Consider the following 17,820-nt stretch of genomic DNA (forward strand, 5'->3'; position numbering starts at 1 on the left):
TATTCTATTTTCGTAAACAGACGAGATTACGACGAAAACAATACGAATGATGTTTCATAATGAATGAATATCATACAGTTAGACAGTGTATTTATAAAATTCCTAATGCGTTAACAGTAAAATTGTCATATGATGTCAAATCACCAATTCATGGCTACACTTTGGCTGATGCAAATTACATACGTTTGTGTGTTATGAGATGACTTGGGAATAGCTATAATGGACTGGCAGACAGACAGAGCCGAATTTAACATAATTTTATTATTGGATAAAGAAAGCTATTTTTGGAGGCAATATTTGCTTCACCCATAATAATATTCACCCCATAATTTTGAAAACTATGGCATATTATATTTTTAACAACAGAAGATACTGCTGAGCGGCAAACAGATGTAGGTTAATTAAGCACAAGCAAGCACAGAAAGAGAATAGTTGGACTACAGTAGAATTTATAGTCATTTTTTTCTTTTATTTTGATTGGCTAAGAACTATACAATGCAAAAGGTTAAGATGACATAATGCAGAATTAGTTTTCCAATATGAAGCTGTTTTGGAAAAGCTATTATTATTTTTAGAATAGAGAGGGGGAAGTGCCCAAATTAAAAACAGAAATTAAAGGGTTATTCCTAATTTAAAGTTACTTAATTTTTATTTTACATATCTCCCCCTTCAAGGAGAAAACGACTTGGCAACAGAAAAACCCTTTGAGCAAAATTTTAAGAGGAAAAGAAAGCATTACAGCAGCAGCAAAAGGGAGAATAATTTTGTATAATGTATACAGTTCCAATAAGACAGCAAATTAATGGCCTCAAATTCATAAATTAAATTTCCAATTCGAAAGTCCGAAATGCAAATTGGTAAAGACCTTGAGTTGGCTGGAAAATCACATAAGAAATTTTGCAGGATTGCGAACATCTTTCATAAAATGTATGCATTGTTACCAATATATTTCTATTGCACATTCAAGAAATTCTATTAAAATTAATACATCTTTACTTATAAAATGAAATCTTACTGTCTTACTGCAGAATAATGTAATAATATACAGAAATGAAAAAAAAAAAAAAAAAAAAAAATACACTATAATAAACTTTGCTGAAAAAATGGCAAGGTCCTCTGTAAGTAAATCAGCAAAACTACAACTTGTATATGTTGATGGCTGTGGGATGCTTAACTGCAATTAAACATAAAGACCTCCAATCCTTATACAAGGTAACTGGCTTTCAGTATTATATGAAAAATCAGAATTTTAATTTAGTTTATAATATGGACTTCTAATAAAAAAAGAATAAATACAGAAAATTAAAATTCAAGTTAAGACAAATAACTTGTATTCTAAAGTTATGTCTTAGAAATTAAGTAAATAAAATCCAACATTACCCTAATCAATTATAATAATAATAATTTAACTGTGTGTTGTGTGTGCATGGTAGCATTTTGCGCTGAAAGTATAATAGGATGAATGCGATCAAAAAGTACGACTACTCAGTTAGTTCAAGACCATAGCTGACTCTATTAATAATAATTAAAAAAATAGTTTTAATTTAAATTTAGGTATTAGAGTCTTTCTAGGGAGATAACAGGCATGTGCTATCACTGCTTTCCACATAGCTTTTATAAGACTTTGAACATAGTGAATTATCCCTTGGGAAAACTGACATTCCAAATTCAAAACATTTTATACTATTTGCAGAAATCATTCCAAGAATTTTAATAACTTATAAACTATCAAAGTGGACTCTAAAGCCAGCTTACAGATCATATAATAGTTTGTAATTAGATCTTGTCATATTTATAAATTACACTTTTATATGTTTTTATACATTCAGATATGATAAAATTCATGAACCAAATCACAGAGCATAGTGAAACCAAATTTTAATCCTATACAATCCTCTTCAGAGATTCTATTCTGCCTCATTGACGTCACTCTTTCCTTGCAATTCCTCTGCACTACTGTAAACTTTTGCCTAATAGCTATTTAAAATTCTAAGACTTTCCAAGCTTCGAAATACTACTGTAAATATTACACATCCTCTTTTGCCCCTTGCTTATGCCTAAAAAAGTTATATGTCTCACTTAGCTGTATTTTTACACTACTTAAAAAGGTGCTGGTACAAAAATTGTGAGGCAGACAGATCTTAGTAAAGAGTTGGCTAGTGAAGACTAAATTCAGCAAAATCGTATTTCTCAAGAACTGTGCCTGTCCAAAATAAAAATTACATTTAAACCATCAAGATAGCTGTGATTTTACCTAAAGTCATCATTTATGCAGCAGTTTTCGTCCTCATAGCTAAGAAGTGATTGGTTTCATCTTCTCTAGCCAACTCTCTAATGTTCTATCGACGTACCAATACATATGCATGTTTATTGACTTTTGGGTCTACTTACATATGACAAAATGAATGTTTTAATGTAACCTAAACACTTCAGACTGTTTAAAGTTCACCGAGGTACAAGACCATATTTAAAAAATCTATAAAAATTTTCTCTATTTCTTAGAGAAGTATATCGGGTTGGAAAATTTTGGTTCTACTTACACTTAAAGAAAAGTCGATGCAAGTAATAACAAATTAAAATGCATTAATCAATAAACCTGCATAATTTTGGTTGAACAGTTTCAAGACATATATAAAATTTGGAAAATAGCTCTAAAAATTAATGAAAACAGGTTAATGAGAAACAAATATGGGGTTCTCAATTCAAATAATTTTTAAATCATTAGATGAAAAGTCATATTTTGTGACAGCTTAAAAAATGAATACCTAAAAATTTTATTTCATCCCGCAATGGAGTAAAACACATTTAAAATTGAATATACACGTAATGCAAAATGTAATGCCTAAAAAGCACACTCAAATGAGTAGAAAATTTGGATATCAGCATGTTTTGAAAGGAAAGCACAAAAACAGGCAATCAAAGGGCAACAAGTTATGTTTTAAAGCAAAAAAAATCACTAATATTTTGGTTTAAGAAGCATATCTTTTTGTCAAGAATCACAGCCTAGTGACAGCCTAGCACTGAAGTGCTAAATATTCAAAAAACCATGAGAACTTTAGCCCAAGTCAAGCTTGTTCGATCTAATCCCAAAATCTGATTTATCAGCACTAGACTCAGTGTTCATGCCAATGAATCTCTGAAATATAAATCATATGACCAACAACTGGCTTATTAATGAAGCCCTTTTCACTTTGGCAAGTTCTATTAGCACATCTTGGAATATCAAAAGATTTTGAATCATAGAGGATGTTAATCAATATCCTAAGTATGTAAGATTTCAATAGACATTTCTTTCTTGAACAAAATCCTTTTTCAAAGTATTTTTCAATACTTTAAATTCTTCCTTGTAGGGTTCTAGTTGAGCAGAAGATTAAATCAGTTCTTTAGACCTTGTTAGACTGTCAAGCAAGTTATCGCTCTAGTCTGAATTAATATGACAAAGTCCTGATAAGGTTAAAATAAACTTTTTATTAGATCTTTAAACTAAATAGGAGGCACCACTCGCAGGTACTTAAAATTACAGAAGCCGAAATTAAAATCTGAGGTAATATAGTCTTATATATATATAATATAGTATAAATATCATTCACACACTGCAATTTTTGACAAATTAAATTTCACTCTGTGAAAATTTCTGTCTAAGACACGAAAAAGTGTGAGAAACTAGACAATATGTAACTTCAAAAAGCAGTCAAATTCAGTGATGACATACCGAAATTTGCAATTTATCTGAATGTGTTTCATTCTTTCTAAAAAATTTATTAAGGTATACTTTAAATGTATTATGGGAATGCAGCAGATAAAAAATATACATACCCCTGCTTTTTGAATGTCAATAAAGCCAATAGAACCAATACACCATTTACAATAGCACTCTCTTTTTTCACATCTTTGAACATGTGATTCAGTAATTCAGTCACAACTTCAACACTAAAAGTCAGAAATTATATCTTTACATTTTCACTAATACATAACTATTGTAAAAAAATATAGCCATAAGATATGAAATTACATAAATTTTCATTTAACTGCAAATTACATTGCTCGGCCAAAAATATACATAACATGGTTTTTTACTTAAATATAATTTCACAAAAAACATTTAATTTACACATTTTATTTCAATGCTAAATTTTATACAGAGTTGAATTTTTAATTTTGATACTTTATTTAACTACAAATAGAGTAAGGGAAATTATAACTATCTTCACTCAAAATTTTCTTGAAACTAATGAATATTTCATGTAGTACATACATTTAAAAATGATAGTTACAACCTTCATCTTTGCAGGAAAATAATTCAATAAGATATGATTTATTATTCAAATTACATATATACATAAAAACAGTTTATTTACTATGGAAAAGGGATGTTTCATACAGGGCTTTGAAAGCACACTGTCCTTTCGGTTTATGTTACACATCAGGAAAATAACAAAACATTGTTAATTCAATCATCCACCAGCATAAAAATCAAAATTCACTATTATTTAGTTGTCATACACTCTCAAATAAGGTATTTAACCGCTTGCCTGATTATCTCAAGTTATCCCGGGTTCGTATACAGTGGTGGCCAAAATTGTGGACACTTTTGGAAATTTTTATGTTTTTGAAATTTGTATGCTTATAGAAAACGTTACGTTTCACAAAATGCAAACTTGTATATATCATTTTAAAGAGAATTTATTACTGAATTCAATACAAAACACAAAATTCAATTATTTGCAATACAAAAAAACGTTAAACGATAATAGTTATCGATATACATTAGATAGTGATGATTGCAGTGAGTTATCAGTACTTAGTAGGGTACCCTTTATTTTTGATTACAGCTTCACATCGACGTTTTATTGAGCAGACAAGATTTTTAAGCTCTTCTATCTTTATTACATGATGCCAGGAAACAATTATAGCCTCAATTAGTTCCCTTTTATTTGATGGGCGCCTCAATCAGACAAGAGTTTTCAAACGATTCCACAAATTTTCAATAGGATTGAGGTCAGGACTGTTTCCTGGCCATGACAACAATTTAATGCTCTTTGTACGAAACCACTCTTTCGATATTTTGGCCATGCGGCAAGTAGCAGAATCTTTCTGAAAAATAAACAAAGCATTGTTGGGAAAGAGATCTCGAATGGAAGGTAAAAGTTTTGGTTCTAGAATAGTGTCAATGTACTTTCTGGCATTCAGTGTCCCATCGATGACATGAAGGCGACCAATACCATCTGCTGACATGCATGACCAAATCATAACACTAATTGGGTTCTTCACAGTTGCTTGAATGCAGTCAGGATGTAGCTCTTCTCCTATTCTGTGTCTTACATATTTTCGCCCATCACTACCGAATAACGATATCTTAGTTTCATCACGCCATATAACTTGTGACCACTGATCATTTGTCCAATTAATGTGTTCCTTTGCTCATTGTAGTCTTTTTTTTTTTTTTTTTTTCCATTGCTGAAAATTAAGATAAGGCTTTTTTCATGGAATTCTACCTCTCAGTCCAACATCTGTTAATCTAAGACACAATAATTAAGACACAAAAATAACGTAATATAACGCTGTAATTTTGTAAATATAACACTGATTTTTGTTGTTTGACTTCTGAATTGGTATCTGTTAATCTTCTGACTGTTCTTGAACTGACAGAAACACCAGCATCATTCAGATCACTTCCGAGGCCGCTGATGACATTTTTCTATCTTGGAGACATAGTCTTTTTATTCTTCTGTCATCAATAGATGTGGTGCACCTTTTTCGGCCTTTTCCTTCTTTGTTTTTTATTGAATTTGTCTCCTGATATCGTAAACAAACTTTCGGACTCCAGATGTAGTCACTGAACCACCCACCTGTCTTGCAATTTCAGCATAGGGAAAGACCACTTTCTCGTAACACAATAATATTACATCTCTTTCTAGGTGTCCAATCTACTCTTTTATTTGATGTCATTGCTTCTTGACTAAATATTAAAAATTTTTACAAAAATTCCTACTTGTAATTGCAGTGTATAAGAAACAGGTCCTCTTTCTACAGAATAAAGCAAAATAATGAATTGTTTCAAGTGTAAACATGATGTCAGCTTCTACTGGCAGTTACTAACATTTGATTGGTTCTCAGAACAAGAACAGTGATTGGCCAGGAAAGCTAGACATTACAAACCACTTCATAACTTTGTTTTTTATTTATATTAAAGTACATATAACTTTTTTGTATTGCAAATAATTGAATTTTGTGTTTTGTATTGAATTCAGTAATTAATTCTCTTTAAAATGATATATACAAGTTTGCATTTTGTGAAACTTAACATTTTCTATAAGCTTACAAATTTCAAAAACAAAAATTTCCAAAAGTGTCCACAATTTTGGCCACCACTGTATATTGCAGTTAATTATTATCCCGAGAAAACTTGGGCGAAGCAGAATTTGTCAGTACGATTTGTTTTAACACGGTTTTACTCGGCCTCGAGGAAATGAAAGGAAATATTCGGGTTTTATTCAGCAGTTTGCCAAGTTCTGTTGGTTTCACAGTTCTTTTGGCGGAACTGGTCACGTGTTTTCCCTATTGTCTAGTATACGTCGGCTTGTGAATTAGTTATGTATAAAGAATGATATTTGTGTTGAAAAAAGTAAAATAATGGCGATGATGCAAGATAACGAAAGCGATGATTTTTCAGATAGTGATTATAACCTCAAGGCATTTTTCACAGGTTATTTCTGCTACTGAAAAAAAAATCCAATCCAATGAGACAGTGCCTCTGTGCTCTCGTACAATAGATTCCAGAAGTAAGCCAGTAAGATAAGAGACCAGATACCAGTGTATAGAATGTCAGGTATCACTTTGAGTTGTCCCTTGTTTCAAAAACTATCATACAATGACAAATATTTATTTTTTTTATTTGCCCGAGATAACTCGGGATAGTAAACTATTTAAACTAAATGCTTTTACAACTGTAAAAAATTAAAAATTCAACTTAAAACCTATATATTGTTTTGTTTTGTTTTCTTGCATTTAATAATAAAATAAAAAAATGTGATGATTTTTTGCAATTTTTTCAAAAAATTTTGTAAGGGAAGCGGTTAATATATTTATTATTATTTTTTATTATCTTGCACAAAATGCAGAAAGATGATTTCTTTCAAATATTCAGCCCTTACTGATGTGCTCAAATTATGTTTTGATTGAAATTTGCAAGCATACGCAAGTTTAAAAATTGTTTAAGTCTTTACTGTGGTTGGACTATAATTTCAAGCAAGCAACAATACCTACAACGGAAGAAAAGCTATCCAGATATAGAAAAACACTAACTTATTCTTCATTAAATAATTAATACGAGTAATTTTAAATGAGAGTAATATTTTGCCAAGTCAAATTTTGAATTTCATTACATAATTATAAATTACAAAACATACAAATATTTACTAAAGTAATTCAAACAAAATATTGAAACATACTTTACAATCCATGAGAACACAGTTATTGTTACATCAGCGTACATGTAATACAATCATTTATCCAATTTAAGCTTAAATGAGGCCAAATATTTAGAAGCCCCCTTTCAAAGTACTTCAGATTTCTGAAATGAATGGCAGCAGTAATGATCTTTTCATCATGGGACATATCAAAGGGGTTCCTCAATACCATCAATACTGCAATGAATGTTACCATAATCTGAAAAGATTCGGCTTAACAATAGGAAGGCTAGCTCATCAGGATCCCGCCTTACATGCCCTCCAGACTGTGTGTGGGGATAAAATCAACAGCAATGGAAAATTAAACATTAAATGATGGTTGGGAGGTGCTGTCTACCATTATAAGGCATACGTAGCAGATATTACCAACCCCTCTATAATTGGATTAGACTTTCTAAGCAAATAATTTCTCCTTGAACTTTAACAAACTACATTCTGCCTCAGAGGACATAACCCTATTCGGAATTAAAGATGAAGGAGTTAAATGCATCCACCAAATCATAGCTCAAGATCAAATCACAGTACCAGCAAGAACAGAAAGTTTACTTCTTGGATGCATAGCCGTAAACAGAAATTTGCAGTATGGTATAATGGAATATCCCAGAAACTGTAATAACACACCAAAAGTACTAGTAACTTCACTAGTCGTTGGTTTATAGGTGTCGCCATCCCAATGAGAGTTGCCAAAGTCAGTGATAAAGTGAAAATCATTAGGAAAAGTGAAGTGTTTGCAGCATGTACTCCAGTGACCTTGTGTCTTCGTAGACCCTAATATCAGAGTTATTGCAGAATGCATAACTAAGCTATGAAGACAGAAAAACTGCTGAATGTAGATGAATTTCAAGATCTGTCATAGAACCTCGGGATGTTTTCACCTGCTCATTTTGTGACATAGGTTGAATCAGTTTGACACAGCACAGAACTGATAGAGGGGATCAACCACCAATCAACCAAGGCATATCCTGATTGGTAAACAGGAAGAGGTATGAAAACTTCTAAAGGACATGCTAGAGAGCAATATTTTGAAGTCTTCAGAAAGTCCTTGGGCCTCTCCCATCATCTTGTTCAGAAAGAAAGAAGGGTCAACTAGATTTTGCGTTGACTACTGCTGGTTGAAGGAGGTTACGAAGAAAGATAACTACCCTCTTCCTAGAACTGACGATTCTCTGGAAACTCTTTCTGGAAGCAAGTGCTTTCCAACACTTGATTTAAAGAGTTGATATTGGCAGGTAGAGATACACTCTGATGACTCAGAAAAAACTGCATTTACTTATGGACAAGGACTTCAAGGCAGTTCAAGGTAATGCCATTTGGATTATGTAATGCGCTGACGACACTCGAATGCCTTATGAAGACCATGGTGAGACGACTTTCCTACAAAGTCCATCTTATATACCTGGATGACATCAACAACATTGGGAAAACGTCTGAAGAGCATTTGGAAAATATTATAAAGGTTCTTCAGAAATTGAAAGAAGCCAATCTAAAGTTAAGTCCTGGCAAATGTAAATTATTCAGACACGAAATGACTTACCTTCAAACATGTCATCTCTGCCAAAAGCATGTATACGAATCCAGAAAAAGTGTTAGCAATTAAAGACTGGAGACGCCCCAATAATGTCCAATAGCTGAGAAATTTTCTGGGGCTTTGCATCTACTATAGGAGATTTGTGAAAAACTTCCCTTACATCAAAAGACTCCTTCACAAGCTGACAGAGAGGAAGCAAAAAAAAAAAACTTAAGGACAAAAGTATGTGAGGAATGAGGATGCATTTACCAAACTGAACGTGGCTTTAACATCTGCTCCAATTCTAACATATCCTCAGCTCAACAAACCATTCATTCTTGACATGGAAGCAAGCAATAATAGAGTTGGTACTGTTTCGCCCCAAGAAATAAACGGTCAAGAATATGTTGTGGCACACTGGAGCAAGTGTCTATCGAAACTGGAGAGGACTTACTGTGTCACCAGGAAAGACTTGCCCACCACAGTTACAGCTGTAGAGTATTTCCATCATGTTCTCAAGGGCAGAAAAATCTGCTTTGCATATATAATGCATAAATGACTTGACTTTTAAATTTTAAGAATCCAGAAAGTCAAATAGCTAGATGATACAAAAACTCCAGTAATATGATATCATTATCTGTCATCGGAGAGAATCATCACAATGCCGATGCCCTGTCTAAAACAGCACACCCACAAAGCTGCCGATATTGTTCCAGGGTTGAAGCAAAATATAGCCTGTTTAAACCAGTCATAAGTCAAGTTATGAATTCAACATCCCCTGACCCAGACAGTGACAAAGAAGTCAGCTGCATCTTGTACCAGAAGTTCAAATTGGATGATGGAAAGGCATTCTGATGCTGCCGACACTTTCAAGACCCCGAATCCTGGACGTCCTTAAACAATTACATAGCAGTCTAACAGTGGGCCACTTCGGTATAATGACGACTCTTACATAGTGTTCGAGACTGCATGTACCGAAGTAATGCAACAGCTGACATACAGAAGTGGTGCCAATCTTCCGATGCCTGTGCGGGCCGGAAAGGACTGAAGAAGCGCAACTAAGGGAAGATGCAATCTTTTAATACAGGAGCGTCTTTTGAAGACATCGCCTTTGACAACCTGAGACCTCTACCATGAACTGCTGATTGCAACAAATACGTTCTCGTTGTCAATGATTGCATCACAAAATAGCCTAAAGCATATCTCATTCCTAATCAAAAGGCTGTCACAGTAGCAGAGGTTATGATACAACATTGGATTTTTAGGTTTGGAATGCCTCTTCAGTTACACTCTGATGAAGAAAGGAATTTCATCTCGGTTGTAATTTAAAAAAACTGTAAGTTACTCCACATCAACAAAACACAAACGATACATTTACATCCCTAATCAGACAGAACGATAGAAAAGTTTAATCGAACCCTCCTTAATCTCTCACTGATGCTTTACACAAAAAAACAGAACTGGGACCAGAAGTTACCCCTGTTTTTAATGGCCTATCACAGTGCTGTCCAAGAGACTACCGTCTATTATTCCCCATTTCAGATGCTCTTCACTCATAATCTCCACCTGCCTTCTGATCATGTTCGGTCGTCCTGCGAATCTGCCTTCATCACTTAAGAAGTACATCAAAGATCTCCAGGCATGGTTTAAAGTGGTGCACAATTTTGTTCCAGAGTAAACTTACTGGCAGAGAAGATGAAGACCCGATATGACATGAGAGCTACAGGACATCAATTCAACGAAGGTTACAAAGTATGGTTATGGAATCCAACTCAATAGAAAGGACTTAGCCAGTCGTCACACATTTCTAAACACATTAAAATAAGCTAGTACCTAACTATGGTTGCAGTATAGTCCCCATAATGTACACTGCGAAAAAAGGGGGAATGGTTCTATATATCCCGTTCTACTGGGCCAACTGAACAAATTCAAATTGTGTTTTTCATGTCTCAAAAGTGCACCTTAGGATACATATTAAATTTCTATATAGCATCATTCTAGAATAGGTATTTTGACACAAAAATTGGACTTTTTCTGAAATGACATGACAATTTTTTCCCACGTTTCAATTCTACGACTGAAATTATGCCCAAGTATTAAATTTTGTAATATTTGGTGTGAAATTTATAGAGATATTCACAAATTTATCTTGGAGTATTTTTTTCAATTTTCACAAAAAAACAATTTACTTCTCAAACTTCTTAAGTTATGGCAACCTATTTTCCTTTTCTTTTTTGCATTGCAAACGAGTGGGAAAAAGTCATCGTTCATACTTTTTAATTAATTTAAAGTTAACACTTTAAAAATTCATTTTTTAAATTAATTTTAATTTTAACAAAGTGCGTAAACCACATTTGGCATTATTCTTGCTCAGAAAAAAATGCCAAATTTCAAAATGCATCAATATGTAAATTCATGTACATCTTAAAAAATTTTGCATATAAAATCTAATTTTTTCCAGTTGTGCCTAGAAATACATCTACTTTAAGATGATGTTACAAATTTTTTCGTAACAAAAATTTTTTTTGAAAAATTTATAAAAATATTTAAAAATACAAATATTAAAAATAAATCATAAAAAATGCACAAATTATATTTGGATTAAGCCTGAATTCTGGAAAATAGAAGTAAGTAAGTTTAATAAAAAAAGAAATATTAATAAATATATATATCAAATTCAAGTAACATTCAGGAGCTAAAATTTTGAGAGCTAATTTTTTAAAAACTACTGATGCGAATTTTACAAGACTTGGTAGTTTGGCATAATTTGAGTTGTAGAATCAAAATATGGAAAAAAATTGGCATGTCATTTCAGAAAAAGTCCGATTTGAGGGTCAAAATACATATAATAAAACACTATACATAATACATATCCTAGGTCACGCTTTTCGAGACATGAAAAATGCAGTTCGAATTTCATTAATTGGACTAGTAGAACAGCAGATATAGAACTGTCCCATTTTGTTTTTTGTGCAGTGTACATTATGTAAATAGTGTACTATGACCATGGCGCTATTTTTGTATATAAATTTGTAAATTTATTTGTTGACTTAATGTTTGTTTTGTTATTTATTGAAATTATTGTCTTAGTATTGCATTCTTTTCCTTAGTTGTGAGTTCGGCCAGGGATTGTACTGCCCGGGGCATGCAGTCCTTGGGAAGGGGGCAATGTTACAAATTTTGCAAATATGTAAATAATTTTAGTGAAACTGTAGTGTTTTTTTTTTAAATAGTGCAACATGAAAATCTAAAGAGGCAAAGCTTTGCTCAAAAAGTTAGAATACAGGGGCAATCTATATAACATTTAATAAATGGCTGAGATACTAAATTGGAGAGATATTGCCAAGATAGCGATGGTTTTGGCATCTTATTTTTGTAGCCAAACTTGGCAAGCATTTGAGGACATTTTGGTCCAGTCCCCGTATAACTAACTAAGTATTGTAATTGATAGCTGTGATCGTACTCAGCCCTTATATGTCTTCCAGTAATTTTAAGAAAAGGAATTTACTAGATTTCTTGGTGTCCAGGTGAAAACTATACAAAACCACAAAAAGCACCTACTCTCAGTTGCTGTTTAGTTCGACGTGAGTTTGGAGTAATTAGGTATCTCCATGTGAGCTTCGTCTATAGATGCACTTCACATTATGTTGTGTTTAAAATTTTAATAGTTTGAAATGTACTACTGATTGTACTCTGATACTTGTCAAAATTTTCTGAACCATGAAGAGCTTCTTTTGGTAATACAAATTCTATCAACAAAGCTTTGGTTCTGTATGTATTGAATCTATTGTGAATCCGTGCGTATGTAGCATTTACCCCTCATGACTTTTATACCCTTCATTATATTTCACAGAAAATTATAATTGTTCCTAAGTATCCTTACCGATATTATAACTCAGGTTATTTATGAATTGACCATTTGTCATGAATGATAAATGCACAGTATATCAATTTCAAGAAAATAGTGACATATGTTTGCTTCAATTTACAAGATATATAATGCTTGTTACAGATTGTACAGCATAGAAATTATTTTGCACAGTAAACAGTATTTTGGAATTATTTACAGTTTGTTGCAAAGTTTTTGATAACTAATATCAGTGAATGCAGGCAGAAAGAAGAGAGTTGAAAACAAACAGAATATGAAGAATAAGGAAAGCTAAAACAAATAGAATACAAAGAACAGCAAAACATAAGGCAACACAAACTGGAGCTGGCATGAATTCATGCAAAATCACCGAAACGCAATTCTCAAAACTCTGTTATTCTCACTGGTCCTGAAAAGAAATTCGATCTACCGAAATTAGAGTTTATGCAGTTTAATAGCGACATTAAGAACTGACTACCCAAAAAACTCATAATAATTATAATCACCTTCTCATGGCACACATAAATACTGCTGGAGGGTGTGTAGCAGTCTCAAGAGCTATTCAAAAACACTCGCACAATGAATGAGTTAAAATGTTGGAAACTGTCACAAGAGACCTATTTTGCAGCATTGCTGCTGTATTTCATGCACAAGAAACAGAGCTAAGATCGAGACATGCTGAAGGTTACTTTCAAGAACACTGAGAACTTGTGTGTTGCATTTCACATCAGAACTAATAGGTGGGGACATGAGCAACCAGCAGCAAAGACCAAAAATGCACTGGCGAGCACCAACTCTTTGAACTGCCAAACTCCCTTTATACAGAAAGTCCTGCACAATGTTGAACTCAGTTACAAGTATGAAAGCAAAGCAAGAAAAACACTAATTGTGAGATTTCTGATGACCGCATGTTGCCCTACCAGCAGCAGCAGTTTTGAGAGTACTCATTAAAACAAGAGCAACATTTAGCAATTACAAATTTCAAAAAAGCTTTCTTTCTGCAATATGACTTACGATTCAACAGTTTGTAACAAAGGATTAGGGTCTGCCTTTTCTTGCAACAGAGACATGTGTTCTCTTGACACTTTTATGATATCACAAAGTGCATGAGAAGCATTACAGTTAAAGTCTTCTCCATAGTCTACATCTATTTGGTTAACAAGCTGCTCAATGAGTCGCTGGTCATTCAGCCACTGAAATTAAGTTTTACAATATGAGAAGATGAATGAATTTATAATACTAAATGAAATAAACATTTTAAAAGCATGCAAAATTGAAAATAATGTTAAAGCTCTCAATAATACAATAGAAAAACATAAGAATATTTTGAAGAAATGAAAACATATGTTTCAAAGTTATTTAATCTCAATATCAAAAGCTAGACAAAATTACATTTTTACAAAACTGTAGTACACTGTACAATGCAACACACATACAAATTACATAATTCAATACAGTAGGACACAGTGCAGTTACAGGTACTTAAAGACATTGTTCATTATTACATTATGAAGTTTGGCACAATTAGCAGAGTACAAATTTTTTTAAAGTTTTCAACATTTGGACACAAGAAATGAAAATCATGCACTGTCACCATGTGGGCTAATAAATATTACATGATTTTTAGCGATCTAGTGCAAATTAATTGACAATTTAAAATAAAAACTGCATGATCTAAAATTAAAAATTTCACACAATTTAACAAAATTACAATACAATCCACGGTTTGAAAATGCTATGGAAGGTAAATTACAAGCTCACAACTTATTTGCAAAGCAAACAAAATGTATGAACTTGTAGAGATATTAGAAATTTTAAGGGTCAAGAATTACGCAAAACTGACTGTACTCTCACCAGGAATATAACTCAAGTATTCAGACTATTGCGTTGATAAGCTATCAACTACACAATAAAAGCACACAGGTATAATGCCTTTTTAATTGCTTATAAAATTAACAAAACATTATTTGAAATAACTTGTCACATTACATTCACAGTTCATATTGTTTAACTCACAGGATATACTGAAACTTAACCAAAAATATCAGTAATTTCTGCAACATTTAATGTACTTTCAGGCTGAGGTTTAAAACACATTTAAATTTTAAAAAGTCGAAATATTAATTTTTAATGCATTCTGATTATAAGATTTTCACTCACCTTTATTACTGTATTTCGCATATCATTGTTTTCAATAGATGTGATAAAACGTAAAAGTAAATCCATAATAGCTGATGTATCCAAATGATTTAAAATAAGTGCAATGAAATCTTTATCTTTCAAAAAGTTAAATATCTGAAAATGTATAAAAAAAATGCAAACATATGAAATCATATTAATACAGTTTATCTTAAATTTTAACAAACAAGACACACAAAAAACAAACTGTTGTGGGAAAAAAATAATTTACATTACCATGCTGAATTTTGGTTATAGGGATATATTTGCATGTGAACGAGGCTGGTTTTAAAAAAAACTCATTTAAATTAAAAGTATGAGGAATGTTTACAAAATTTACATATACACTAAATGGTATTTTAATACATAAAAGACAGAATGCTTCTTCTTCTAAGTAAGAAAATAGTATACATCCTAGTTTGAATTTTGTAGAAAAGGGGGAATAATTTAAGCTCATTAAAGAAAAACACTAGCATAAAATTTCTATGAATTTTTAATTCTGTTGGGTAGTTACAGATTTAACACAAAATTTACTAATGCATATACTGAATTAGCCACTTATTAGAATAAATATTTATTGTAACATCACTGTAGTAGATCTGTATACTGTAGTAGATCACTGTCTGTAGAGCAGACAGACAACAGTTTTAATCTAAAAATTGCTCTTCCTTTAGGCAAAATTTCAAGATTACTTAAGTCTTTTGTGAGTATGATGTCATAACCTGAAAATGCTTATTTCATAGCTGTTTCTAATTGTATAAACATCAATGATTGAACATTCTATATTTCATTCATATAAATTAACTGTTAACTCTATATTTCCCTCAAACAATTTGTAATGAGAGCTAGAAATAAGCTAAATGCAAAGTATAATATCTGAATAAATGTATTGCATAAATTATTTCAGCATATAATCATTTGAACCAAAAATCTTAATATAATAACTAAGGAAAGTAGAACAGAAAGGAATGCACATGACACATAGCCAGCAACAGCTATGTCACTAGATTCACTGTTGCTAAATACTAGGCACTTAAAGAAAAGTTAAAATATTTTATTTTAAAATATAATAACACATGAATGCATCAATCTAACCATAGGAGATCTTCAGGGGTAAATTTGATGTGTGCAAATTTATATGCTTATGAGAGCTATAATTAAACTGAAAATTACCACCTATGTCATGTATGCCACTTCTGCATATGATATAGAATGTGAACTTATAAGGAAATTATACCCAAGTTTTTCCTGTTTCTGATATATCTGATAACTCCTAAAACATGCCACATGATAAATACAGAGATTTAAAGCAATGTTATTTGAATGACTTAAGTTCAAAGAATTTTCTGATTTCCCATTTAGTAAGGAATAATTTGCTCTATTTTGTGATAATAAAATTTGAAGAATTTTTTTTCATCATTTATATTTGCTAGCAGCTGATTCTTTTTCGGAATCCCCCCCCCTTTTGCATAGATCAATAAATCTTTCTTCGCTATTGTAATTTGTCTTTTTTTTTTTTTTTTTTTTTTTTGATAAGGAGTTGAACAAAATTTTTGAGATGTTTAAATTAAACATTAATCGATTTTTACAAAGTTTTCTCCTTACCTCATATTTTGTTGTCAACAGAGATCTAGTGTCAGTTGTACCACTATACACACTGCTGTTAAGAATGCATCTAAAGATGAAAATTTTAATGAAAGTGTGAATAATTTTTATGCTGTTTCTTTTAATATATATATAAAGCCGAGTTAAAATTAATACTTTCTCACATTCCATCGGTAAACAAAATTCAAATATTTTATGTTTCAAAATGAAGAGATATGTAATCCATAAGGAGTTAAAGAAATCGATAAAATATGTGGATGCTAATATAGTAATTATTAAATTAATTCAAACGCAGGTAAGTTTGACATTGTTATTTACGGGTAAATATTAACTTAACTTTCTGAATTCAGCAGAGAAATGAGCTATGTCAATGACACCTCATTAAAGCTACATAAAGGGAATTTCAGTTTCAAAACAAATTACAACTTTATAGCAAAAAAAGGGGGGGAGTTACAGAATACAGCAAAGCCAAGTAGATATATATTAAATGTTAAAGCAAAACATTTTTCCTTAGAAACAGGCCAAAGATTAATTGAACCAAAGAGAAACTTTATATCAATGATAAAAATGCTTAAATTTAAGCAAATATAATTTTAAATTTAGCAAATATAATTTTATGTGTACAGTTTCTTTACACATAATCAACTTAAAAGATAAACAGAAAGGGAAATGAATATAATTCATTAATATTTGCATAAATATTGATTTCAAATTGTTTAAAAACTTCCAGTCTGCATATATTATTATATCAAGATTTCATAAAATTTCTGTTGAAACAAAATACATGCATCATTTTATTCCAACAAAATATTAAAATGCAAAAATACCCACATTTTTCACTATAAATTTATTAGGTCCAGCAAACCTTCAATTAATAGGTGCCCCCATAAATGGGCAATTCTTGAATCACCAGACTGTTAAAAAGTATTTCAACCCACAATACTGGACTTGAATTTTATATGAAAATATTCAACCCTCAGCTAATGGATATTTCTTATACACAAGAAAAAATACTACTAATTTGTTTTCCTCACACATCTGCCATTTTTATACAAACCAAAAGTTGAATGACTGAAGAAGCATCTCCTTTACTGATGCACATTAATTATGAAATCAGGAGGATAAAGGTAGGAAATTCTAGGAAACTTCAAGCACATGGGGTATAGCAGGAATGAGCATATGCAAGTTCCTAA

General features: G+C 31.7%; 1 protein-coding gene across 9 annotated transcripts in view; it reads right to left on the reverse strand.

The window, feature by feature from the left end:
* Positions 1 to 17,820, reverse strand: part of LOC118188896 (serine/threonine-protein phosphatase 6 regulatory subunit 3-like) — a 172,014-nt gene that overhangs the window by 112,540 nt on the left and 41,654 nt on the right. For all 9 annotated transcript variants that reach the window (XM_085810027.1, XM_085810029.1, XM_085810028.1 and 6 more), the window contains 3 exons: positions 15,005 to 15,139; positions 13,859 to 14,037; positions 3,817 to 3,930 (listed from right to left, as the gene is read on the reverse strand). In XM_085810027.1, the coding sequence (XP_085666153.1) occupies positions 3,817 to 3,930; positions 13,859 to 14,037; positions 15,005 to 15,139 (428 nt within the window). The remainder of the gene's footprint in view (positions 1 to 3,816; positions 3,931 to 13,858; positions 14,038 to 15,004; positions 15,140 to 17,820) is intronic.

The sequence above is a fragment of the Stegodyphus dumicola genome, chromosome X2 (assembly GCF_044657685.1).
Source record: "Stegodyphus dumicola isolate Sdum_Otavi_A_Nest chromosome X2, ASM4465768v1".
NCBI classification, from domain to species: Eukaryota; Metazoa; Arthropoda; class Arachnida; order Araneae; family Eresidae; genus Stegodyphus; species Stegodyphus dumicola.